Consider the following 26,430-nt stretch of genomic DNA (forward strand, 5'->3'; position numbering starts at 1 on the left):
TATTTGTGTTTATTTTCAATATTTACATGGTAAATAACTTGTTAATTAATCAGAACAAGTAGGAAGGAATAAATTCGAAAGTACATGGAGGGTTTCTAACTGTTAGACTTAGAAACTTCAACAATCGATGTGGTGATGGACAACACAACAGAGTCACTTGGAGAATTCGATTTTCCAAAGTAGTAGCAATCAGTTGCAAGAGAGTTTGAGCTTCAGTGAGGAAGCAAAGATAGTGAGGGGTAGGGACAATGAGGCTGGAGGAAGATTTCTAGATCCAGTGAGTGCATTTATAGAGAGGTAGAAGAGCCACAGTGAGGCTGACGCAGGGACTGCGTAGTAGCCTCTAAAGGTAGTTCGATTCACTGATTCAGGAAGTCGTTTCAGTGTTTCGGTGGTAAAATAATTTTGCAGAGGCCGGGAGAAGCGTTTCCAGAGTTGGTAGCAAATAGAAGAAGCAACTCAGATTGAAATCTTGGCTGTACGAATTAGAGCCTGTGCAGAGCCTATACAGAAGGTCATGCAGAGCAATTCGTAGAGGGTTTCAGAGGCTAGTCTTTAGTGCTAGATTTGCTTGTGGGGTGAGGAAAATTCCTCACTAGATTTTTGCCAGTATTTTTCTATGTAGGATTGCCAGATTCAACATCCAGATTATTGTACTCAGATTTCACTACTGCTTAATAATAAAACCCTCAACTGCTGCACCGATTTTCCCAAGTTGGGTTTTTCCGGGGACTTTTGTCCAAAAATAACGGTGTCATTTTTATATGTGTGTGCGTGCTAGTATTTTCTTAATTTCCAACGCTATTTTCTTCCACAGTTTATTTGTGAAAATCACAGTGTGAATTATTTGGTATTTTCCGTAGCAAACAACAAATAAATTGTTAAATAAATTAACAATTAGGAAAATAATTTCCAGTTGCCGTGATAGATGAAATTTTCACATGACTCGTATCTATTTCTCTGTGACTTGAAATGTATCTCTATGACTCGTATAAAGACTGTTCCTTCAATGACATTCTTTGGAGCTGTGTTATATATAATCTTGAAGAGCGATGACTTATCTATACTACTCAGCATATTTGTGACAAAAAATTATATATGTTGACAAGTAAAGATAAGTCGTCGCTCTTCAAGATTATATATAACACAACTCCAAAGAATGTCATTGAAGGAACAATCTTCATACAAGTCATAAAGACTGAAATAACAGTGAGCTATATAACAGTAAGACATGACAATGATCTAGGCATAACTGTAATCTATGTAATAGTCCTTGGAGCACACGACCCAGATGTGTATAAGTGACCTAGATGTAACCCTGGCATGAGAGTGTGATAATGTATGGCAGAGAGACTCTTTGGTATGGTATGACAATAATTTAATCAGTAATCTTGACATTGTCCTTGATACAACATGGCAATGACTTTGATATATGACTATAACAGTGCACAATGACCTTGATAACAGTAATGGATAATAGTGATAGTGCAAACGATATGACAAAAACCTAGTTTGGTTGTGACCCTTGATATGGAGGTTTCCAAATGCTGATAGTGACCTCAAATTAGTATGACAATGGCATTATATGGACATGAATGTATAACGACTCTCTTGGACTTGTCTTGTTCAGTTCACAAACGTAGTTGTGAATTGACTTGGCCCTAGGTGGCATAATGTAATTGGTAATGATGTCTCATGATTTTGTACTTTGTATCTTAGCTGAACAATTGATGAATTTCTAATAGAAGAAGAATCTGGTTGGGTTTTCCCCTAGTGGGGTTTTGCCCTGGTCTTTGACCTAACTCCTGGTGTCTCTATTGTGCATGCTTTTCTTCTACCGTACTTTTATGATCCGCTGCATTGTAGATGCTATTTTTCTCTCTATGTAATTGCTAATGATGATATGATGTAATAGGGTCAATATAATGTGTAAATGTTGAAAAGTTTTGAAAATGCAATAATCTACAACAAAGAATAAACAAGCCCTAAAAATGAACATAGTGGTCAAAGTCAAACACATGGTTACATCTAGAGAGATTATATTAAATGTTCTTGTTGCCTCAAAATCTAGCAAGTATTGTGGGAGGCCTCACAAGACAAGGTCTGGACAAAGTGACAACACTATGAGGTGTGGCCCACTATCACCACAACCATCGTCTCCTACTCTTTAGTGGATTCTCACGACAAGGGAGGCTTCCCTTTATAGGTCACCTAATGGATATATCAAGTCTAAGGCTTGGAGGTGACAAAGACAAGCTTAGGAGAGGAACTCAACATAAGGACAGGGCTCAAACTATCACAAACAAGGCTAAGCATACCCTCTAAAGGCCTATCTAGGGCGCAAGTGACCTAGGGTTTTTTGAATAAGCAATGTTAACAAGCTTATCTAGGTACACAAGTCCAAGAAAAGGCTGAAAAGATGAATGTGATCAAATTTTGGGACAACAAGCCTGTAACAAGAGCCCCAAGTTGAAGCCTAGGGCAAAATTGCTTAGGGCTTGTGACTTCTATTTATATGAGGTCCACCTCAGCAAATCTATGACTATTGAAGCCCCTAAATCAAGTTTGACATAGAAAATCTTGGGTTACAAGCCAACCCACTAGTTAAGTGACAAAATAACCAATAAATACCCACACGTGTGAGTCGTACCCTCAAATAATGCTAATGCCATGTCCTTTTAGGGCTCATGCCAAGGTGTGATGAGGTGCGAAAAAGTGTCAAAGTGTCTATATTATCCAAAATTTAAGGAAATGCCCTCAAATCCACCTCAATTCCTCTTTTGGGGTCCCAAGTGTAGCTGGGGTGCCATCATGTGGGCTCCATGGGTCTCTAACTATCAAAATGAGGCCTCCTCTCTCTAGCATTAGGGCTTCTCCAGGTGCAACTAGCCCTCCCAAGTATCTCAATGGGAGACCATCCTCATGTAGGCTCTCCCATCAGGTTGTGTCAAGGCCAACTTTAGGGCATGCTAGGTCCAATGGTGTCATCATGAAGAAATCATCTATGCTAGGTCAAAGGAGACCAACGTCCTGGGTCCTAAAGGTGCTCTGGGGCATGTAACATTTGTTCATGCTATTAGGGGGCTCATCTCTCTCAATGTTGCATTTGCTAAGTCATATATCTCTTTGAAAGGCCTAGGTACCTGTGGAGTGGATGCCCTCAAGGTCTGGGTTGTAATGGACCACCTGACAAACCAACATGAACTCAATCGAAAACAACCATCCATCAAAGACTAAGATCATATATACATCTAAGTGGACCAAACTCGAATGTTAAGGGCATGTTAATACTTCAAAGTTCAAACACGGATCACCTTCCGATATTTAAGTAGACCAAGCCCCGTAAAGGTGTTCCTTACCTTGATGGAGGTGGCTAATGGCCAACCCTATTAGGTGCTTCAGAACCTCAAGGGGAAGTGACATTTCCATGGTCAACCCCTCAATCAATAGTTGTTAGTGTAAATATGTGATAATGAAGGGGAAAAGGCTTCATGGCCAAGTGCCATGGTCAAGGGGACCAACTGATGGGGTGTCCACATCCTAAGTGTATGAATGTAAAGGAGGGAGCAATCGTGGAGGCATGAGTTACCCTACTCGACTTGCTTTTTCCACCCCTCTTGTGTGCCTTTTACTTCTTGATAATGCTTTGTATTACTGCATATAGCTCAAGGGTTAGAGCTTGCTCTTTATGATTTAACATTTTTATTACCCCTTAAGATGAGACAACTCATTGCTCATTAGGGTGGGGGCATGCAAGGGTTCCTTTTGATGTGAAGGACCATCGTGTGCTCAAGAACTGAGTGATGGTTAATGAGGAGGGTGGAGCTCATCCTAGGCTTTTGCCCATGTGCTAACTAATGTACCTGGCCATCTTTTGCATTTTGATTTTCTTCTTTTTCTTTCGTTGTGGCCATGATATGCTTTTTCATTCTTTTAGTTGCATCAACCTCCAGGGCAATAGTTTTCTGCGCCCTACTCAAGGAGTGTGGACATGTGGGTGCCAAATCCCAAAGAACCAATGACAAGTTAGACCTGAAGAATGGAGGTGGCATTTGGGGCGTGTAATGTGTGATGGAAAATGTCAAGTATGGTATAGGGGATAATGAACACACTATCTCATTCTGGGTTTTCCAAGTAGTGCCCCTCCTATAACCATAGGGCCTTAAGGCAGATCCCACTGGACTAGGGCCTAAAATTAACCCCCTGGTAAAGTGAGAGAACAAATTTACAGTCAAGATCGGTCAATCTTTCAGATCACCCCCTTATCTTCTAAATGCCCCAAGCAAACAAACATAAGCACCTGATTGTAAAATGATCAAAGTACCTTTTGAATAGCAGCCCACTTTCATTCAAGTGTAATGCTGGATGGTGAAAGGCACATGGCTGATGCAAATGGCTGAGGCACATGGCATATGATTGTCAAATAGTGGCTATTAGGGGCTGCTGGCTGGCTGGCTGTCCTGCTGGCTATGAAATGTAGGAGATAGTTTTCTCCTAAGGGGTTACCCATTTTGGTGGGTAACAAGTCTCATGACCCTTGCACATATAAGTGAATAAAAATCTAACTCCATATCCTTCAATTTAATCTTGAAGGGTTAGCTCAATTGGTTGATTGTCAGCTCAAAAGACATGTTGTCAATATGGAGGCCATATGTTCAAATTTGATCAAGTCAGTTGGAGTTACCAGTCACTATTGTGGCTGGTTTTTGAGCCATCTTCCATTTGGATATTCCAGCCTCCAGGGAAGAGGGAGGAATCTTGTGAAGTTACCGTTGAAATAAAATATATGTAAATGTCTAAGGAAATGAATATGACCTTTAATGTGAGCCCTATTTGGTATGCAATAGCTTTTAGGATTCAATAGATTCCGTTGAAAAGACATATTTACTATTTGTTTAGAGCTTCAAACATGTTTTCTGTCTGACCTTTATTTGTGTTCCCAGTCATTTGTCATTGTCTCAGATCCAATGGTAGCAAAGCATATTTTAAAGGACAATTCAAAATCTTACTCCAAGGTAACTAATTTAGTGATTGTCTCAATTTAAGCACACAATTGTGTAGATTGTTCCTCTCAAGAATGAGTGTAATGGGATCATCCATTGTATTGATCTTGGATATGCAGGGTATTCTGGCAGAAATTTTAGACTTTGTTATGGGCAAGGGTCTTATACCAGCCGATGGTGAGGTATGGCGTACTCGAAGAAGGGCTATTGTTCCAGCATTGCATCGAAAGGTCAGAGGTCATCTGTTTCTCTAGAATGATGATTTAATATCAGTGTGTGTAGAAGTTCGACATGCTCCTCATAGACTGTTTACATCTTAGTTTTCTTTCTCACAGTATGTTGAAGCAATGCTGGAACTTTTTGGACGAGCTGCAGAGAACCTGTGCAAGAAATTGGATGCTGCAGCTACCAATGGCGAGGATGTAGAAATGGAGTCTTTGTTTTCTCGGTTCACCTTAGACGTGATTGGAAAGGCAGTATTCAACTATGAATTTGATTCATTGTCAAATGATACAGGCATTATTGAAGTATGTTTAAACAAGGTGGATTGGTTTTGTTTCAGCTAAAAATTATTACAAACATCATAGATCATGCCTTACCTATATGGAGCATTTGCAGGCAGTATATGATGTTTTGCGTGAAGCTGAAGCTCGCAGCACTGCTCTTCTCCCATACTGGAATATTCCAATCTTGAAAGATCTTTCTCCTAGGCAAAGGAAGGTCTCAGCTTCTCTCAAGCTCATAAATGATGTACTTGATGATCTAATAAGCATATGCAAGGTATTGTTTCTCTTATGCTTAGATATATAGGATTCCATTTTGCTAAAAAGCCTTTCCTTGGTAACCTGCTACTATAATGTTAAATAACCAAAGAAGGTCTTTCGGACAGAAGATGTTGGTGGTTGAGAGTTTTAGATCTTGGTTTTAATTTTACACAAATTAGAATGATGTAACCCTGAAATATGGCAAAATTTGGAACGTGTTATGTTTGTTGCATTCAGAGAATGGTGGAGGAGGAAGATGTACAGTTTCATGAGGAATATGTGAATGAACGAGATCCAAGCATCCTTCATTTTCTCTTGGCATCTGGAGATGATGTATTTTTACAGCACTGTTATCTATCTACAGTCATGGTTCCAATATTTGCTTAATATGATTGATAATTGTTTTCCAAAGCATAATAATGCTGCTATTTTCTTTTTATGCTTTGTTACAACATTTTCCTGCAGGTATCAAGCAAGCAGCTCCGGGATGACCTTATGACAATGCTGATTGCTGGACATGAGACTTCTGCAGCAGTGTTAACGTGGACTTTCTACCTTCTTGCTCAGGTATTTACTTATGCAGTGTGAGTTAGACATTTTCTTGAACATAAATTTTTTCTTTTGTACTAGCTTTCTCTTATCACAATGAGCCTATGGTTCCCAGATTTAGCATTATGGGGGAACCATTGGCACCATTCTTTTCAGTCATCTTTGGCTTAGAAATTTTGAGTGGGGGGTAAGTATTCTGCTAAGAAGGTGACAAACATTTGTGTTGGATCCATCCTAAGTTCAATGCTCATCTTAAGTTGGTCAATGCGGTGACAACAATGTTTAGAAGTGGCATAATGCTGGGCTGGATGTCCTCATTAAGGCGTTGGAGAAGTTTCAGCCATCCCTCAAGCGACCATCATGTGTACCTAGGGAGAAATATCTGAAAGAATGCCACAATCTTGGTGCTAGATTATGGGGTTCCAACATCTTGAGTGAATAATGTGGATAGATGAGATTTTAGCAATTTTCAATGGCTGAAGATGCACAAAACAGCTAGCAAAACCTAGACGTCAGCTCTAAAATTATGGCTGAAAAATGCATACAAATGATATTTTTTCTTTTTCCAATTTATGATATGCAAGCTGTAACACAGAGGCATCAATGTCAGGGGACTCACACAGATTTTCAGAAGATAAGCGGTATTAGGCCTTGAAATATCGACCCACCAGGAGAGATTGAAAGGGGAGCAATAGATGCATGCCAGGCCTGAAATATCGACCCCAAAGGAGAGATTGAGAGGCCTGGCCCCAAACCATGAAAATGGTCATATTTGATCACTGATTCTGCCATTTCTTCCAGTCATTCATTAGATATGTAATGAACCCAGACAATGCATATATTATATATGTCATTATGCCATTTTTATAGATGCACAAGAGAGAGATTTCGATTTCTCTATGTTAGCTTCCAGGCTGGAAGAAAAAGTGGCGTGTATGACTAGTGCCGCATTATCAGAAGTATGGTATATAGACTGTGGAGCCTCGTGGCATATGATGGGAATCAAGGAGTGTTTCTCAGAATATCGAGAAGAGAAGATGAACTTTCAAATCACCATGGGGAACAAGGCAAAGTGTACTCCAGTGGGGAAGGAAGTGGAGACAGACGATAACTGCATCATGAGTGCGCACACACCACTTGAGCGGAAGTGGGGAGATATCGAGCTGTAGTTAGACGTACTACAGGCGATGAGGGGCAGGATCCTTGAGGTACCCAACCTCTCGGATTACGCTTGGCTACGGGAGCCCCGAAGAGGAGTAGCAGTACTGGCGGATGTCAGTAGGGACCAATGCGGATGGAGCAACAGAGGGAGCTACTGTGCAGGATTCCCAAGACATCATGAGGCAGCAGTGCGAGAAGCATGGGAGTGTTGCACCAGTGCAAGATGGCACAGAGAGGTGTGCAACGGTGCAAGATGCATGGAATAGTTGCAGCAGCGCTAAGGTCAGAGAGAGAGCACTTGTCAGAGACAGAGGGAGTTTCAGCATCGAGGGTGTCTCTAGCCTGACAAAAATGTCAAAGTTGGGAGATCAGTTACTTACTTCTCAGTAATTGAGTTGCAGTGCTGCAGTTAGCAGTGATAGTGCTATGGGTAGCACGATGCAGCATGATGAGAGGAGTTGCAGTGCAGATGCAGCAGTGGCAGTGGCAGGGCCATGGGCAGCAGCACAGATGCAGAGGAAGTTGCAGTACGGATGCAGCGGTGGCAGTGGCAGGGCCATGGGTAGCAGTACAGGATGCAGTGGTGCAGATGATGGGCAGCATGGCTAGCAGTACAGGATGCAGTGGTGCAGATGATGGGCAGCATGGCTAGCATCTGCACAGGGACCGATGCCGGATGATCAGGGTGATACTCAATGAGGAGTATTGCTAGAGCACAGTGTTCGCTAAGAGGGAGTGTTGATTTGGGTTAGAGTCGGATGTGCTATAGCCACGAAAATTGGTGGAGAGGCTAAGGCACATGAGATCTCCAATACCCAGAAAGGGCTTGGGCAGATTCTAAAGAATTTGGGAGATATTAAAATAATTAATATTTTTAATGGAGTCCCTAAGTATAAACTTAGGGAAAACAAAATATTAATGTGAATTAATATAAAACTGTGTTATAATGGTCCAAAAGTCATGGATCAAGCCAGATCTAATCTTAGCGTTGATTAGGGACTTAATCTCGGCCGTTGATTTGTCAACGAGAAAAGTATAAGAGGAGGCTTGAGGGTCACTTGGAGAACACACCAAGAGATCAAGATTTCAACTTTCTGGGGCTGGGTTTGCTGAGAAAGTTGAGAGAGTGATTAGAGTTGCAGCTGAGGGGCAGTGAATACAGAAGCAAAGAGGCAGAGATAGCATCAGGAGGATAAGTGCAGTAGCCGAAGAGTGGGATGCAGAAGCAGCCAAGGGTTCATGTAGAGTTAGCTAGGTTTCATGCAGAGGAAGCCAGGAGCTGTGCAGTGCCTCACAGGGCCATCGTGGGTGACGTAGAGGGCCAGAGGACTGACGCAGGCCAAGCCAGGGTGACACTAGGCTAATGCTGGGCAAGAGAGAGGCTGACGCTGGGGTTTCGTGGGGCAGATTGGAGCTGTGGAGCTGTCGAAGTGTATATCTGTGGTTTTACTCGAAATATATGCTTCCTAGTAGAGAGGTACTACTGCTGAGATTTTTCTCTGTCGGGTGAGCTGGATTTGGCACCCAGATTGTATTATGAAACTGCTTAATAAATCAAACCCTCAGATAGTTGCACTGGTTTTCCCGCATTGGGTTTTTCCGGAGACATTATTCCAAAAACAACAGTGTCACTTGTGTGCTTGTTTCTATTTCCTTAAGTTGATGATCCGTAATGTGTTGAGCATGTACTTGTATTTATTTCCAGTATTTACATGGTAAATAACTTGTTAATTAACAGAACAAGTAGGTAGGAATAAATTAGAAGGTACATGAAGGGTTTCTAATGGGTTAGACTTAGAAACTCCAACACCAAAGCCATCACAGGTCATCCTCATCATCAACAGGGTCCAAGAATAAGGCAACATCCATCAAGTAGGTGTAGGGCCAGCCTGGGGACGTCCTGGGCTCACCGGGGTACACATCAATCCTAGCAATGTCTTGACCCCTTTGTGCAACGTTTCAGCTTCTGAAGAGAAAGAAGGTGACAAACATTTGTGTTGGATCCATCCTAAGTTCAATGCTCATCTTAAGTTGGTCAATGTGGTGACAACAATGTGTAGAATTGCCATCACGCTACGCTGGATGTCCTATTAAGGCGTTGGAGAAGTTTCAACCATCCGTCAAGGGACCATCATGTGTACCTAGGGAGAAATATCTAAAACATACCCTCAAGATCAAGTGTGATCATCATCATAGGTAAGGTAAACATAAAGGTATCATAGTGGACCATATTTAATGCAAAAGACACAAAAGTACTTCACACAAGCATTGCCTTCAAATGTCTTTCTAGTTGATGATTTGTAGACAAGTTACCACACTTAGATGTGGTAGGCTATCGAAAGATCCTATTAGGTTCTTCCATCCCTAAGGGGATGAATAATTACTAGGCTGAGTCGTCAATCAATAGGTGCATGTGAAAATTGGTCATGGAATGGGACAACATCATGGAAGAATGCCACAATCTTGGTGCTAGCTTATGGGGTTCCAATATCTTGAGTGAATAATGTAGAGAGATGAGATTTTAGCAATTTTCAATGCCTGAAGAAGCACAAAACAGCTAGCAAAACCTAGACGTCAGCTCTAAAATTATGGCTGAAAAATGCATACAAATGATATTTTTTATTTTTCCAATTTATGATATGCAAGGTCAAATGTAGAGGCATCAACGTCAGGGGACTCACACAGATTTTCAGAAGATTGCATAAGAGAAAGAGATTTTGATTTCTCTATGTTAGCTTCCAGGCTGGAAGAAGAAGTGGCGTGTATGACTAGTGCTGCGTCATTAGAAGTATGGTATATAGACAGTGGAGCCTCGTGGCATATGACGGCGATCAGGGAGTGTTTTTCAGAATATCGAGAAGAGAAGATGAACTTTCAGATCACCATGGGGAACAAGGCAAAGTGTACTCCAGTAGGGAAGGAAGTGGAGACAGACGATGACTGTGCCATGAGTGCGCACACACCACTTGAGCAGAAGTGGGGAGACATCGTGTTGTAGTCAGACGGACTACATGCGATGAGGGGCAGGATCCTTGAGGTACCCAACCTCTTGGATTACACCTGGCTACGGGAGCCCCGAAGAGGAGTAGCAGTACTGGCAAATGTCAGTAGGGACCGATGCAGATGGAGCGACAAAAGGAGCTACACTGCAGGATTCCCAGGACAACGTGAGGCAGCAGTGCGAGAAGCACGGGAGTGTTGCACCAGTGCAAGATGGCACATAGAGGTGTACAACAGTGCAAGAAGCATGGAATAGTTGCGACAGCGCAAAGGTCAGAGAGGGAGCACTTGTCAGCGACAGAGGGAGTTTCAACATCGAGGGTGTCTCTAGCCTAACAAAGATGTCAGAGTTGGGGGATCAGTTACTCACTTCTCAGTAATTGAGTTGCAGTGCAACAATGAGCAGTGGTAGTGCTATGGGCAACACGATGCAACATGATGAGAGGAGTTGCATTGCAGATGCAGTAGTGGCAGTGGCAGGGCCATGGGTAGCAGCACAAACGCAGAGGAAGTTGCAGTACGGATGCAACAATGGCAGTGGCAGGGTCATGGGTAGCAGTACAGGATGCAGCAGTGTAGATGATGGGCAGTAGGGCTAGCATCAACACAGGGACCGATGCCGGATGATCAGGGTGACACTTAGTGAGGAGTATTGCTAGAGCACAATCCTCGCTAAGAGGGAGTGTTGATTTCGGGTAGCGTTGGATGTCCTCTAGCCATGAAAATTGGTGGAGAGGCTAAGGCACATGGGATATCCCATAGCCAAAATGGGTTTGGGCAAATTCTAAACAGTTTGGGAGGTATTAAAATAATTAATATTTTTAATGGAGTCCCTAAGTCTAAACTTAGCAAAAACAAAATATTAATGTGAATTAATATAAAACTGTGTTAGAATGGTCCAAAAGTCATGGATCAAGCCAGATCTAATCTTAGCCGTTGATTAGGGACTTAATCTCGGCCGTTGATTTGTCAACAAGAAAAGTATAAGAGGAAGCTTGAGGGTCACTTGGAGAACACACCAAGAGATCAAGATTTCAACTTTTTGGGGCTGGGTTTGCTGAGAAAGTTGAGACAGTGATCAGAGTTGCAGTTGAGGCGCAGTGAATACAAAAGAAGAGAGGCAGAGATAGCATCGGGAGGATCAATGCAGTAGCCGGAGAGAGGGATGCAAAAGCAGCCAAGGGTTCACGCAGAGCCAACTAGGGCTCAAGCAGAGGCAGCCAGGAGCTACGCAATGCCTCAGAGGGCCAACGTCGGCGACATAGAGGGCCAGAGGATTGACGCAGGCCAAGCTAGGGTGACGCTGGGCTAACGCTGGGCCAGAGAGACGCTGACACACTCCCTAGAGGCTGACGCTGGGGTTTCGTGTGGCAGATTGGAGTTGTGGCGCTGCCAGAGTGTATATTCGGGGTTTTAGCCAGAATATATGCTTCCGAGTAGAGAGGTACTACTGCCGAGATTTTTCTCTGTTGGGTGATCCGGATTTGGCACCCAGATTGTATTTTGAAACTGCTTAATAAATCAAACCCTCAGATAGCTGCACCGGTTTTCTCGCATTGGGTTTTTCCTGGGACATTAGTCCATAAACAACGGTGTCACTTGTGTGCTTGTTTCTATTTCCTTCAGTTGATGATCTATAATGTGTTGAGCATGTACTTGTATTTATTTCTAGTATTTACATGGTAAATAACTTGTTAATTAACAGAACAAGTAGGTAGGAATAAATGAGAAAGTACATGAAGGGTTTCTAACGGTTTAGACTTAGAAATTCCAACACCAAAGCCATCACAGGTCATCCTCATCATCAATAGGGTCCAAGAATAAGGCAACATCCATCAAGTAGGTGCGGGGCCAGCCTGGGGATGTCCTAGGCTCACTGGGGTACTCATCAATCCTAGCAATGTCTTGACCTCTTTGTGCAACATTTTAGCTTCCAAAGAGAAAGAAGGTGACAAACATTTGTGTTGGATCCATCCTAAGTTCAATGCTCATCTTAAGTTGGTCAATGTGGTGACAACAATGTGTAGAAGTGCCATCATGCTAGGCTGGATGTCCTCATTAAGGTGTTGGAGAAGTTTCAACCATCGCTCAAGGGACCATCATGTGTACCTAGGGAGAAATATCTGAAACATATCCTCAAGATCAAGTGAGATCATCATCGTTGGTAAGGTAAACATAAAGGTATCATAGTGGACCATATTTAAAGCAAAAGACACAAAAGTACTTCACACAAGCATTGCCTTCAAATGTCTTTCTAGTTGATGATTTGTAGACAAGTTACCACACTTAGTTGTGGTAGGTTATCCAAAGACCCTATTAGGTGCTTCCATCCCTAAGGGGATGAATAATTACTAGGCTGACTTGTCAATCAATAGGTGCATGTGAAAATTGGTCATGGAATGGGACAACATCATGGAAGAATGCCACAATCTTGGTGCTAGCTTATGGGGTTCCAACATCTTGAGTGAATAATGTGGAGAGATGAGATTTTAGCAATTTTCAATGGCTGAAGATGCACAAAACAGCTAGCAAAAGCTAGATGTTTGCTCTAAAATTATGGCTGAAAAATGCATACAAATGATATTTTTTCTTTTTCCAATTTATGATATGCAAGGTGTAATGTAGAGGCATCAACGTCAGGGGACTCACACATATTTTCAGAAGATTGCATAAGAAAAAGAGATTTCGATTTCTCTATGTTAGCTTCCAGGCTAGAAGAAGACGTGGCGTGTATGACTAGTGCTGCATCATCAGAAGTATGGTATATAGAAGTGGAGCCTCGTGGCATATAACAGGAATCAGGGAGTGTTTCTTAGAATATCGAGAAGAGAAAATGAACTTTCAGATCACCATGGGGAACAAGGCAAAGTGTACTCTAGTAGGGAAGGAAGTGGAGACAGACGATGACTGTGTCATGAGTGCGCAAACACCACTTGAGCGGAAGTGGGGAGACATCGAGCTTAGTCAGACAGACTACGGGCGATGAGGGGCAGGATACTTGAGGTACCCAACCTCTCTGATTACACTTGGCTACGAGAGCCCCAAAGAGGAGTAGTAGTTTTGGCAGATGTCAGTAGGGACCGTTGCGGATGGAGCGACAGAGGGAGCTACAGTGCAGGATTCCCAGGATAGTGTGAGGCAGCAGTGCGAGAGGCACGAGAGTGTTGCACCAGTGCAAGATGGCACAAAGAGGTGTGCAACGGTGCAAGATGCATGGAATAGTTGCAACAACGCAAAGGTCAGAGAGGGAGAACTTGTCAGTGACAGAGGGAGTTTCAACATCGAGGGCGTCTCTAGACTAACAAAGATGTCAGAGTTGGGAGATCAGTTACTTACTTCTCAGTAATTGAGTTGCAGTGCTGCAGTTAGTAGTGGTAGTGCTATGGGTAGTAGCATAGATGTAGAGGAAGTTGCAGTACGGATGCAACAGTGGGAATGGTAGGGCCATGGGTAGCAGTACAGGATGCAACAGTGCAGATGATGGCAAGCAGGCCTAGCATCAGCACAGGGACTGATGCTGAATGATCATGGTGATACTCAGTGAGGAGTATTGCGAGAGCACAGTCCTCGCTAAGAGGGAGTGTTGATTTGGGGTAGCGTCAGATGTGCTCTAGCCACGAAAATTTGTGGAAAGGCTAAGACACATGAGATCTCCAATACCCAGAAAGGGTTTGGGCAGATTCTAAACAGTTTGGGAGGTATTAAAATAATTAATATTTTTAATGGAGTCCCTAAGTCTAAACTTAGGGAAAACAAAATATTAATGTGAATTAATATAAAACTGTGTTAGAATGGTCCAAAAGTCATGGATCAAGCCAGATCTAATCTTAGCCGTTGATTAGGGACTTAATCTTGGCCATTGATTTGTCAATGAGAAAAGTATAAAAGGAGGCTTGAGGGTCACTTGGAGAACACACCAAGAGATCAAGATTTCGACTTTCTGGGGCTAGGTTTGCTGAGAAATTTGAGAGTGATTAGAGTTGCAACTAAGGGGTAGTGAATACAGAAGTAGAGAGGCAGAGATAACATTGGGAGGATCAACGTAGTAGCTAGAGAGAGGGATGCGAAATTAGCCAAGGGTTCACGCATAGCCAGCTAGGGCTCACGCAAAGGCAGCCAGGAGCTGAACAGTGCCTCAGAGGGCCAGTGTGGGTGACGCAGAGGGCCAGAGGACTAACGCAGGCCAAGCCAGGGTGACGTTGGGCTAACGCTAGGCTAGAGAGAGGCTGACGCAGTCCCTAGAGGTTGATGCTAGGGTTTCGTGGGGCAGATTGGAGCTGTGGAGCTACCAGAAGTTGCAGTACAGATGCAGTAGTGGAAATGGCAAGGCCATGGGTAGCAGTACAGGATGCAACAATGCAGATGATGGGCAGTAGGCCTAGCATCAGCACAGGGACCGATGCCGAATGATCACGGTGATACTCAGGGCGGAGTATTGCTAGAGCACAGTCCTCGCTAAGAGGGAGTGTTGATTTGGGGTAGTGTCAGATGTGCTCTAGCCACGAAAATTGGTGGAAAGGCTAAGACACGTGAGATCTCCAATACCTAGAAAGGGTTTGGGCAGATTCTTAATAGTTTGGGAGGTATTAAAATAATTAATATTTTAATGGAGTCCCTAAGTCTAAAGTTAGGGAAAACAAAATATTAATGTGAATTAATATAAAGTTGTGTTAGAATGGTCCAAAACTCATGGATCAAGCCAGATCTAATCTTAGTGTTTGATTAGGGACTTAATCTCGGTTGTTGATTTGTCAATGAGAAAAGTATAAGAGAATGCTTGAGGGTCACTTGGAGAACACACCAAGAGATCAAGATTTCAACTTTCTGGGGCTGGTTTTGCTGAGAAGGTTGAGAGAGTGATCAGAGATGCAGCTGAGGGGTAGTGAATATAGAAGCAGAGAGGCAGAGATATCACTGGGAGGATCAGTGGAATAGCCGGAGAGAGGGACGCAAAAGCAGCCAAGGGTTCATGCATAGCTAGCTAGGGTTCACGAAGAGGCAGCGCGGAGTTGCGCAGTGCCTCAGAGGGCCAGCGTGGGTGACACAAAGGGCCAGAGGACTGACACAGGCCAAGCCAGGGTGACGCTAGGCTAACGCTGGGCCAGAGAGAGGCTGACGCTGGGGTTTCGTGGGGCAGATTGGAGCTATGGAGCGTCCGGAGTGTATATCCGGGGTTTTAGCGGAATATCTGTTTCCGAGTAGAGAGGTACTATTGCCGAGATTTTTCTCTGTTGGGTGAGCCGGATTTGGCACCCAGATTGTATTCTAAAATTGCTTAATAAATCAAATCCTCAGATCGCTGCACCGATTTTCCTGCATTGGGTTTTTTCGGGGACAATAGTCCAAAAACAACGGTGTCACTTGTGTGCTTGTGTCTATTTCTTTTAGTTGATGATCTGTAATGTGTTGAGCATGTACTTGTATTTATTTCCAATATTTACATGGTAAATAACTTGTTAATCAACAGAACAAGTAGGTAGGAATAAATGAGAAAGTACATGAAGGGTTTCTAATGGGTTAGACTTAGAAATTCCAGCACCAAAGCCATCACAGGTCATCCTCATCATCAACAAGGTCCAAGAATAAGGCAACATCCATCAAGTAGGTGCAGGGCTAGCCTGGGGACGTCTTGGGCTCACTGGGGTACACATCAATCCTAGCAATGTCTTGACCTCTTTGTGCAACATTTCAGCTTCTGAAGAGAAAGAAGGTGACAAACATTTGTGTTGGATCCATCCTAAGTTCAATGCTCATCTTAAGTTGGTCAATGTGGTGACATCAATGTGTAGAAGTGGCATCATGCTGGGCTGGATGTCCTCATTAAGGCGTTGGAGAAGTTTCAACCATCCCTCAAGGGACCATCATGTGTACCTAGGGAGAAATATCTGAAACATGCCCTCAAGATCAAGTGAGATCATCATCATAGGTAAGGTAAACATAAAGGTATAATAGTGGACCATATTTAATGCAAAAGACACAAAAGTACTTCACACAAGCATTACCTTCAAATGTCTTTCTAGTTGATGATTTGTAGACAAGTTACCACACTTAGATGTGGTAGGTTATCCAAAGACCCTATTAGGTGCTTCCATCCCTAAGGGGATGAATAATTACTAGGCTGACTCATCAATCAATAAGTGCATGTGAAAATTGGTCATGGAATGGGACAACATCATGGAAGAATGCCACAATCTTGGTGCTAGCTTATGGGGTTCCAACATCTTGAGTGAATAATGTGGAGAGATGATATTTCATATTTTAGCAATTTTCATTGGCTGAAGATGCACAAAACAGCTAGCAAAACCTAGACGTCAGCTCTAAAATTATGGCTGAAAATGCATACAAATGATATTTTTTCTTTTTCCAATTTATGATATGCAAGGTCAAATGTAGAGGCATCAACGTTAGGGGACTCACACAGATTTTCAGAAGATTGCATAAGAGGGAGATTTCGATTTCTCTATGTTAGCTTCTAGGCTGAAAGAAGAAGTGGCATGTATGACTAGTGCTGCATCATCAGAAGTATGGTATGCCTTGTGGCATATGACGGGAATCAGGGAGTGTTTCTTAGAATATTGAGAAGAGAAGATGAACTTTCAGATCACCATGGGGAACAAGGCAAAGTGTACTCCAGTAGGGAAGGAAGTGGAGACAGACGATGACTGTGCCATGAGTGCGCACACACCACTTGAGCGGAAGTGGGGAGACATCGAGCTGTAGTCAGACAGACTACAAGCGATGAGGGGCAGGATCCTTGAGGTATCCAACCTCTCTGATTATACCTGGCTACGGGAGCCCCGAAGAGGAGTAGCAGTTTTAGCAGATGTCAGTAGGGACCGTTGCGGATGGAGCAACAGTGCAAGATTCCCAAGACAACGTGAGGCAGTAGTTCGAGAAGCATGGGAGTGTTGCACCAGTGCAAGATGACACAAAGAGGTGTGCAATGGTGTCTCTAGCCTGACAAAGATCTCATAGTTGGGAGATCAGTTACTTACTTCTTAGTAACTGAGTTGTAGTGCAACAGTTAGCAGTGGTAGTGCTATGGGCAGGACGATGCAACATGATGAGAGGAGTTGCAGTGTAGATGCAGCATTGGCAGTGGCAGGGCCATGGGTAATAGCACAAATGTAGAGGAAGTTGCAGTATGGATGCAGCAGTGGTAGTGGCATGGCCATAGGTAGCAGTACAGGATGCAACAGTGTAGATGATGGGCAGCAGGCCTAGCATCAGCACAGGGACCGATGTTGAATGATCACGGTATTACTCAGTGAGGAGTATTGCTAGAGCACAGTCCTCGCTAAGAGGGTGTGTTGATTTGGGGTAGTGTCAGATGTGCTCTAGCCACGAAAATTGGTGGAAAGGCAAAGGGACATGAGATCTCCAATACCCAGAAAGGGTTTGGTCAGATTCTAAACAGTTTGGGAGTTATTAAAATAATTAATATTTCTAATGGAGTCCCTAAGTCTAAACTTAGGGAAAACAAAATATTAATGTGAATTAATATAAAACTGTGTTAGAATGGTCCAAATGTCATGGATCAAGTCAGATCTAATCTTAGTCGTTGATTAGGGACTTAATCTCGGCTGTTGATTTGTCAACGAGAAAAGTATAAGAGGAGGCTTGAGGGTCACTTGGAGAACACACCAAGAGATCAAGATTTCAACTTTATAGGGCTAGGTTTGCTGAGAAATTTGAGAGAGTGATCAGAGTTGCAATTGAGGGGCAGTGAATACAAAAGCAGAGAGCGAGAGATAGCGCTGGGAGGTTCAACACAGTAGCCGGAGAGAGGGACACAAAATTAGCGAAGGGTTCACTCAGAGCCAGCTAGGGCTCACGCAGAGGCAGCCAGGCGCTGCGCAGTGCCTTAGAGGGCCAGCGTGGGTGACGTAGAGGGCCAGAGGACTGACACAGGCCAAGCCAGGGTGACGCTGGGTTAACGCTGGGCCAGAGAGAGGCTGACGCTGGGGTTTCGTGGGGCAGATTGGAGCTGCCGGAGTATATATCTGGGGTTTTAGTCGGAATATCTGCTTCTGAGTAGAGAGGTACAACTACCGAGATTTTTCTCAGTTGGGTGAGCCGGATTTGGCACCCAGATTGTATTTTGAAACTGCTTAATATCAAACCCTCAGATCGCTGCACTGATTTTCCCGCATTGGGTTTTTCCGGGGACATTAGTCCAAAAACAACGGTGTCACTTGTGTGCTTGTTTCTATTTCCTTCAGTTGATGATCTGTAATATGTTGAGCATGTACTTGTATTTATTTCCAGTATTTACATGGTAAATGACTTGTTAATTAACAGAACAAGTAGGTAGGAATAAATGAGAAAGTACATGAAGGGTTTCTAACAGGTTAGACTTAGGAATTCCAACACCAAAGCCATCACAGGTCATCCTCATCATCAACAGGGTCCAAGAATAAGGCAACATCCATCAAGTAGGTGCAGGGCCAGCCTGGGGATGTCCTGGGCTCACTGGGGTACACATCAATCCTAGCAATGTCTTGACCTCTTTGTGCAACATTTCAGCTTCCGAAGAGAAAGAAGGTGACAAACATTTGTGTTGGATCCATCCTAAATTCAATGCTCATCTTAAGTTGGTCAATGTGGTGACAACAATGTGTAGAAGTGCCATCATGCTAGGCTGGATGTCCTCATTAAGGCATTGGAGAAGTTTCAACCATCCCTCAAGGGACCATCATGTGTACCTAGGGAGAAATATCTGAAACATACCATCAAGATGAAGTGTGATCATCATCATAGGTAAGGTAAACATAAAGGTATCATAGTGGACCATATTTAATGCAAAAGACACAAAAGTACTTCACACAAGCATTGCCTTCAAATGTCTTTCTAGTTGATGATTTGTAGACAAGTTACCACACTTAGATGTGGTAGGTTATCCAAAGACCCTATTAGGTACTTCCATCCCTAAGGGGATGAATAATTACTAGGCTGAGTCGTCAATCAATAGGTGCATGTGAAAATTGGTCATGGAATGAGACAACATCATGGAAGAATGCCACAATCTTGGTGCTAGCTTATGGGGTTCCAACATCTTGAGTGAATAATGTAGAGAGATTAGATTTTAGCAATTTTCAATCGCTGAAGATGCACAAAACAACTAGCAAAATCTAGACGTCAGCTCTAAAATTATGGCTAAAAAATGCAAGCTCTAATCCTAGGACAATAAGATATACGCAGATTTCAACTATTAAGTGTATAATTTTACAAACCCTAACCTTAGTTTACCATGTAAAAGAGAAGAAGACATTCAAGAGACCAGTGTTTTATCCACCTTGGGTATATGGAGTCAAGAAGTGCAAGGTCAAAGGAGAAGGACCTTGGTTGGAGTGAGCTAGAGATAGTATACTCTCAATCAAGCCCTAGCGATTTTCAATTTCAATGGAGACTTAAGATCAAGGAATGCAACTCTTGTTTTCTTAATGGATACCTTGTGACAAATTTTACAAAGCAGAATTTATAACCATAAAATAATCAACATAGCATGAAAACTTCGTAGAAACCATAATTCTACAGCTTTGCAAAATGGAAGAAGATACTCACAATAAACTTGCACAAATAATCACTACATCAATCCAAGAAAATCATTCCAAGCCAATTTTATCCTCCCCAAGACAGGTCGCTATCCTTTAGTGATCCATTGCATCCAAGAAGACTAGATTACTAGTGCACACTCTTTCACAAGAGGAAAAATAAGAGTGTGTGTGACAATGTCCAAGACAATTCGATTTCCATCTATTTATACAAGGGAAACCATGTCGAATTTGTCTTAATTTAGATTCAAAAGCTCTGAAAACATAACTTCAAGAGTTGACAAGTTCAATAGGTCGCAAGCCAACTTAAAACATAGCTATCTCAATCTAGAAACTTAGCAAAAAACTTTCTTTTAACCCAGATGTGTGAGTGGAAGGCCCTCCATGCATGATGTCATCCTCCATAGGTGAAGATCTCCCTCAAGCAAGGTGCTAGAAATGGGTCAAAAAATGCTCTTCACCCCAATCCATCTCCCCAACATTAAAGGTACAACCGCAATTCTTATATCTCCTCAACCACAAACGTCATCATTAATAAGCCACATGTCATCATTCTAGCCATGCAAGGGTAATGTCCTAGCCCTAGAGTACGATGTCATCATCAAGTTGGAGAGTACCATCCATTCAAAGCCATCACAAGTTTTCCTCATCACCAATAGGGTCTAGGAATAAGGCAACATCCATAAAGTAGGTGCAGGGGCAACCTAGGGACGTCTTAGGCTCACTGGGGTACACACCAATCCTAGCAATGTCTTGACCTCTTTGTGCAACATTTTAGCTTCCAAAGAGAAAGAAGGTGACAAACATTTGTGTTGGATCCATCCTAAGTTCAATGCTCATCTCAAGGTGGTCAATGTGGTGGCAACTATGTGTAGAAGTGCCATCATGCTAGGCTGGATGTCCTCATTAAGGCGCTGGAAAAGTTTCAACCATCCCTTAAGAGACCATCATGTGTACTAGGGAGAAACATCTGAAACATACCCTCAAGATCAAGTGAGATTGTTGTCATATGTAAGTAAACATAAAGGTATCATAGTGGACCATATTTAATGCAAAATACACAAGAGTACTTCACACAAGCATTGCCTTCAAATGTCTTTCTAGTTGATGATTTGTAGACAAGTTACCACACTTAGATATCTCAGGTTATCCAAAGACCAAATTAGGTGCTTCCATCCCTAAGGGGATGAATAGTTTCTAGGTTGACTCATGGGTCAATAGGTGCATGTGAAAATTGGTCATGGAATAGGACAACATCATGGAAGAATGCCACAATCTTGGTGCTAGCTTATGGAGTTCCAACATCTTGAGTGAATAATGTGAAGAGGGAGCAATCATGGAGGCCTGAGTTACCCTTTTCCTCAGCCTAATTTTCCCACCCCTCTTGTGCGCCGTTTACTTGAATGATTTCTTTTCTTTGCATAGCATAGTTTTTGTTATAAGCTCAATAGATGCATCGATTAGATTTTCTTTTCTTTGCATAGCATAGTATTGGTTATAAGCTCAATAGATGCGTCAATTACCTATTAAAGTTGTAGCATTTTATTGCTTGTTGGTGTTGGGACATTCAAGATTCTTTTTATTTAGATAGATCATGATATGCTAGGAATTAGGTGAGGGTTAATGAGGGGGTAGAGCTCAGGCTAGGCTTTTGTCCACACGCTACAATATTGTCCCAACCATCTTTTGCCTTTTATCATTTCTTACATTGTGGCTATATAGGATTTGAACGTTCTTTTGGCTGCATTAACCTATCTGGGGCAAAGTTTCCAAGCCCTTGCTCAAAGATAAGGATAAATGGGAGGCTAGTATGGGGACAAAAGGCAATCAACTTGGAGGTGGATTTGAGGCTAGTATGGGAGCCTTGATTTGTAAGCTACAACTTGCTTGACATTCAATGGTTCATCTTTCATCCATTTTCATAGTAGAGCCATGAATACCTTCTCTTCTTCCAAAATAAAGTAAGTAATAGATAAACAAGATGATACTTGAACCAGATTTCCCATACAGTACCAAAGTTGTAAGGTTAAAATCTCCTGGCACAGTGCTGCCAAAAAGAGTGTCTCTGAAAATGCGAAATGAGCATGCATTTTCAGGTAGTAACAAGCTTTGACATTTAATGCTTCTATTTGTATTCTTCTCCTTGAGCAAAATATATTTTAGTCAGAAATAAGTACCCAAAACGAAAGAAAACCTTGGAGAGCTGACAAAGCTGCAGAAAATACTAGAACATCAGAAGAAACTAGTAGTAGTTACTTATTTCTAACTGGGAGCAATGTTATGAGGGTTCATATCTTGAATTCGGTACCATGGGTTCCTTGGTGTTAGTCTTCTCCTTTTTTACCTTTTCCATTGAGGAAATTAAATCATATATTACATAATGAACAGCAGTACAACGTGTATCTCCATGTCTTATCGCTTTTCTTGCTTTCTCCCTTTTGTTTCACCATAGCATTTAGTAATTTTAAGTTTTAACTATAAGAAATTGTGACCCTATTTCACAAAGAGGAAGGTTAAGAGTGCTTGTTTATCATTTTCCCTTTGCAATGACTTTTTATGCACATATTTTGAATTCTATTGAAATCTGAATGGGTTGTAAGCCTTTCCAATGGAATAAATTTTTTATGTGTTGAAATTGTTTTGTGCAGAACCCTGAAGTTCAATTGAAGCTTCAAAGAGAGGTTTGGTTACATGCAATTTGTACATCTCTCAGTGCTTTTATTAGTAATCTAGTTCAAACGCTTGTTTCTTTGCCCTTTGTATTGTTGGGATGAGTCTCCCCCCCACTCTTCACAGACCTTGTTAACTACCTTTTTGTTTTTAATAGGATACAGAATCCTCAGTTGAATTGGTTCATAACATTGACAGGCTGATTCAGTACTTGGAGACCGACTTCCTACTATTCAAGACATGAAGAATCTCAAGTACACAACTCGTGTTATTAATGAGGTAAAGCTGATAAGTGGTATTTTGGTCTAGAAAGAGGCTAGTATTGTTGTTCTTATTTTTGGGTTGGCTTGAATATTTAGAAAAACTTGGTTTCCGATGTATTTGTTTCTTGGGGGTTCTCTGCAGGGACTACGACTCTACCCTCAACCACCAGTGTTGATCCGTAGGTCTCTTGAAGATGACGTGCTTGGTGGATACCCTATTAAGAAGTGAGACATACCCTTGTTAATTAACATTGTCTTGTTCAAAATCGTATCATCTCATTGAGAAATAACTCATCACTTCTATAAGAACTTGGGAAAGCATCGTGAGTGGGACCAGTCTAGCATGCTACTATTTCTATACACAGCTTTGTCTGTGAAAGTAGTTTTTTCTTCTCTTCATCACTATAGAGTACTGTATTTTTTCCTTCCTATAATATCAAGGCTATCTCTTTCAGCTCTGTTCATCAGCTGTGGATTGCATTTGGTATTGCAGGGATGAGGATATTTTTATTTCACTGTGGAACCTTCATAGGTCACCTCATCATTGGGTGGATGCAGATAAATTCAAGCCAGAAAGATGGCCTATTGATGGACCTAATCCAAATGAAATTACAGAAAATTTCAGGTGTTCTTCCTTATTTTTATTGAAATAGCTTTGTTTTAAAATAATGCATTATGTGTCAATGGGATCTGCATTAGGTGTGTATTTATTGTTACCTATACCAACTAAGCATTGGTGTTTCTCTTCGCTCTAAGCATGCCAATATTATGGTCAATACAGATCAGGTGCACCAGTTGAAAACCTGACATTATTTCTCATAGAAATGTGGAGGTTCTTTGGTTTACCCTTTTTTTAGTGTGGTTGATTGTTAGGAAATATTTCTTCTTATCTGAAACAAATAGAGACGAAAGAGCATTTTAAAGATAGCATGGATCCATGCCTACCAGAGAAGGAAAAGTATGCTATAGTTATGATCAAACTAAATATTGTGTAGTGGGTATTCCTGTTGTTACAGACCATTCTCTTAACTCGTCCACACATCCAAGCAGCTACTGGGGTAATTGGTGATTCAACCTTCATACTGGGTACCTTGAGTGTGTGAATAGGGTATGTCCATTATCAAATCTCCCATATGGTGAGAGACGTACATGGTTAATGCCACTTAACTTTCATTGTTATTCTTCATGTGACAAAAGACACAATTGGTCCCTGAACATTAATTTGTGGTTTCATCATCTGAAAATATGATCTTGGATGGAGTTAGAGATTGTAACGAATAAAATATATAAGTAATATAAATATAATGTAAAAGATAATAATCATAAATAATAGTTAAGTTAAGCTAATAATTAGGTTGAAGAGGCATGTCTAATAGGACATGACTCTTCATGAAGAGACGCTTGCGTGATATATAAGCAAGCCTCTTGTTCTCATTGTAAATCATTATCATTATCATTCTTATTCATTTTTAATATATAATATTTGTATCCTCATGGATATCTATATATTCCTAGTTTTCTGGAATAATTAATTTATAGAAGGAACTTTGTTCGCTTCATTTGGTATCGGAGCCACGTTTGGCTGATCACCAGGCCTTTGGCTATCAACCTATCATCAACCTTGTTGCTGTCATAATTGAAGCGTTTCGCTATATATTGGGAGATTCTCCATTTTTTAGGCCTTTGGCCATTAAAAAAAAAATTAACCAAAAAAAATATAAGTAAATAAATTAAAAAAAGAAGAAGAAAATAAAAAGTAAAAAAACAAAAAACAAAACGGATACAAAATCTCATACCAAGTATATTTAAAGCTTTTTACGTGGAGAAGCCCGTGGTTTTAAAAACAACCCATGGTATTTTAAAAAGTTAAAGGAAAAAAAAGAAAAAAGAAAAAACAAAAGGAATACGTTTTACTTTTTACGTGGAGAACATTTTAACGGAGGTTTTAAAAACAACCCATGGTAATAGCCCATGGTATTTTAAAAGTTAAAGAAACAAGAATACAAAAGCTCTTACGTGAAAGGTAAATATTACTTTTTACAGGAGGTTTTAAAAACAACCCATGGTAATAGCCCATGGTATTTTAAAAGTAAAAGATATTTTGATAACATTGGAGAAAAAAAAGTGTGATCTAAATAATTTTAATCGTGCAAATCTAAAGATTGTGACCGTACCAAGAGTCACGTCTCATCCAAATTTTCCGAGAAAAAATATTATTATAATTATAAAAGAGGATACTATATAAGCCTTATATAGTTACATATAAAAGGAAAAGTGGGTTTCAAAAAAGTATATATAAATTTTATATAATTATAATTTTATAATATATATAAATTATTATTATATAATTTTTTTATTAAAAGAGCGAACCAAAAAAAGAAGAAGAAGAGGAGAATATTTGAAAAATATATATAGGAGAAATAAGTGATATTTTATAATAAAAATAGCTCCAGTTGACATATTGTTTACGTAAAGACATCAAGGAAAAAATGGAGACTAGTAATGAAAGGTTTCCTGAAACCTGTAGTACATGTGTTCGCACACTATTTAACATCAAAGGATCACTCGCAGGAAGAGACATCATAATCTCTATCAGTCCTACTGAAAGAAGTAATTATGTTAGTCCTAAATGTGCTAATCAATTGGTGATTCCTGAATCAAATATAGTTGAAACAAATTTTTTTGGCAAACAATACAATATAAGCAATTTACACCTAAATATTGGAGATTATACTTTTACCTCACAATTCACCGTGCAAACCCTATCTTTTAACGATAGTGACATTGTTTTGGGAGCACCATGGATGAAAACTCTAGGTTCCTTTATTCTAAATACTAAGAAAAAGTTTTTAACATTTTCTTACAAGAAGAAGAAAATAACGCTCCAAGATGTTACACTGAAACCTAATTCAGTAACACCAGAAGATATATCGGATATTTCAAAAGTAATTTCTCAAGAAGGTAAAAAAGTATTACAAAATATGCAAAATGAAATTGACAAAATCACTATTGACAAAAATGAAGTTTCTCGACTTAAAAACCATAGTGAAAAATTGCTGACGCAAATTAAGATACTAAAGAAGGATAAGAAGTCATTAGAAAACCAGGTACAACAACTTATCAAGAAGGAAGCATCAAATGTAGGAATTCAAGTTGATGACAAAACAACACATACCGATTCAGTGAATGTCACAACTCAGGAAGAAGACAAGCAAGTTGAAGAAAAGACGCGCGTGGATGTTGCAATTCAAACGATGAACATCCCCAATGAATGTTTCATAACAAACTCAACATCTTCGCCAGAAGAAAATATAAAAATTGTCACATGCCCAGTAAGGAAAAATCAAACAAAAAAGGTTCCATATCGGCATCCGAATCATGAGAACAGACGAATCAACCATGCTACATATTTGAACAAGTCAGAAACGAAACAACAAACTGATGTTCCGGATAATAGTGATGTAAT

The 26,430-nt window shown here is 41.0% G+C and overlaps 1 protein-coding gene across 2 annotated transcripts in view; it reads left to right on the forward strand.

Annotated features, from left to right (window-relative positions):
* Positions 1–26,430, forward strand: part of CYP97A3 (cytochrome P450, family 97, subfamily A, polypeptide 3) — a 173,742-nt gene that overhangs the window by 78,899 nt on the left and 68,413 nt on the right. For both annotated transcript variants that reach the window (XM_089412075.1, XM_089412074.1), the window contains exons 4-13: positions 4,944–5,015; positions 5,123–5,233; positions 5,339–5,530; positions 5,622–5,783; positions 6,005–6,100; positions 6,233–6,334; positions 22,680–22,712; positions 22,900–22,980; positions 23,107–23,189; positions 23,458–23,589. In XM_089412075.1, the coding sequence (XP_089268201.1) occupies positions 4,944–5,015; positions 5,123–5,233; positions 5,339–5,530; positions 5,622–5,783; positions 6,005–6,100; positions 6,233–6,334; positions 22,680–22,712; positions 22,900–22,980; positions 23,107–23,189; positions 23,458–23,589 (1,064 nt within the window). The remainder of the gene's footprint in view (positions 1–4,943; positions 5,016–5,122; positions 5,234–5,338; positions 5,531–5,621; positions 5,784–6,004; positions 6,101–6,232; positions 6,335–22,679; positions 22,713–22,899; positions 22,981–23,106; positions 23,190–23,457; positions 23,590–26,430) is intronic.

Source organism: Pinus tabuliformis, chromosome 3_1 (assembly GCF_031772625.1).
Source record: "Pinus tabuliformis cultivar Carrire ecotype Pingquan chromosome 3_1, CPIR1, whole genome shotgun sequence".
In the NCBI taxonomy this organism is placed as follows: domain Eukaryota; kingdom Viridiplantae; phylum Streptophyta; class Pinopsida; order Pinales; family Pinaceae; genus Pinus; species Pinus tabuliformis.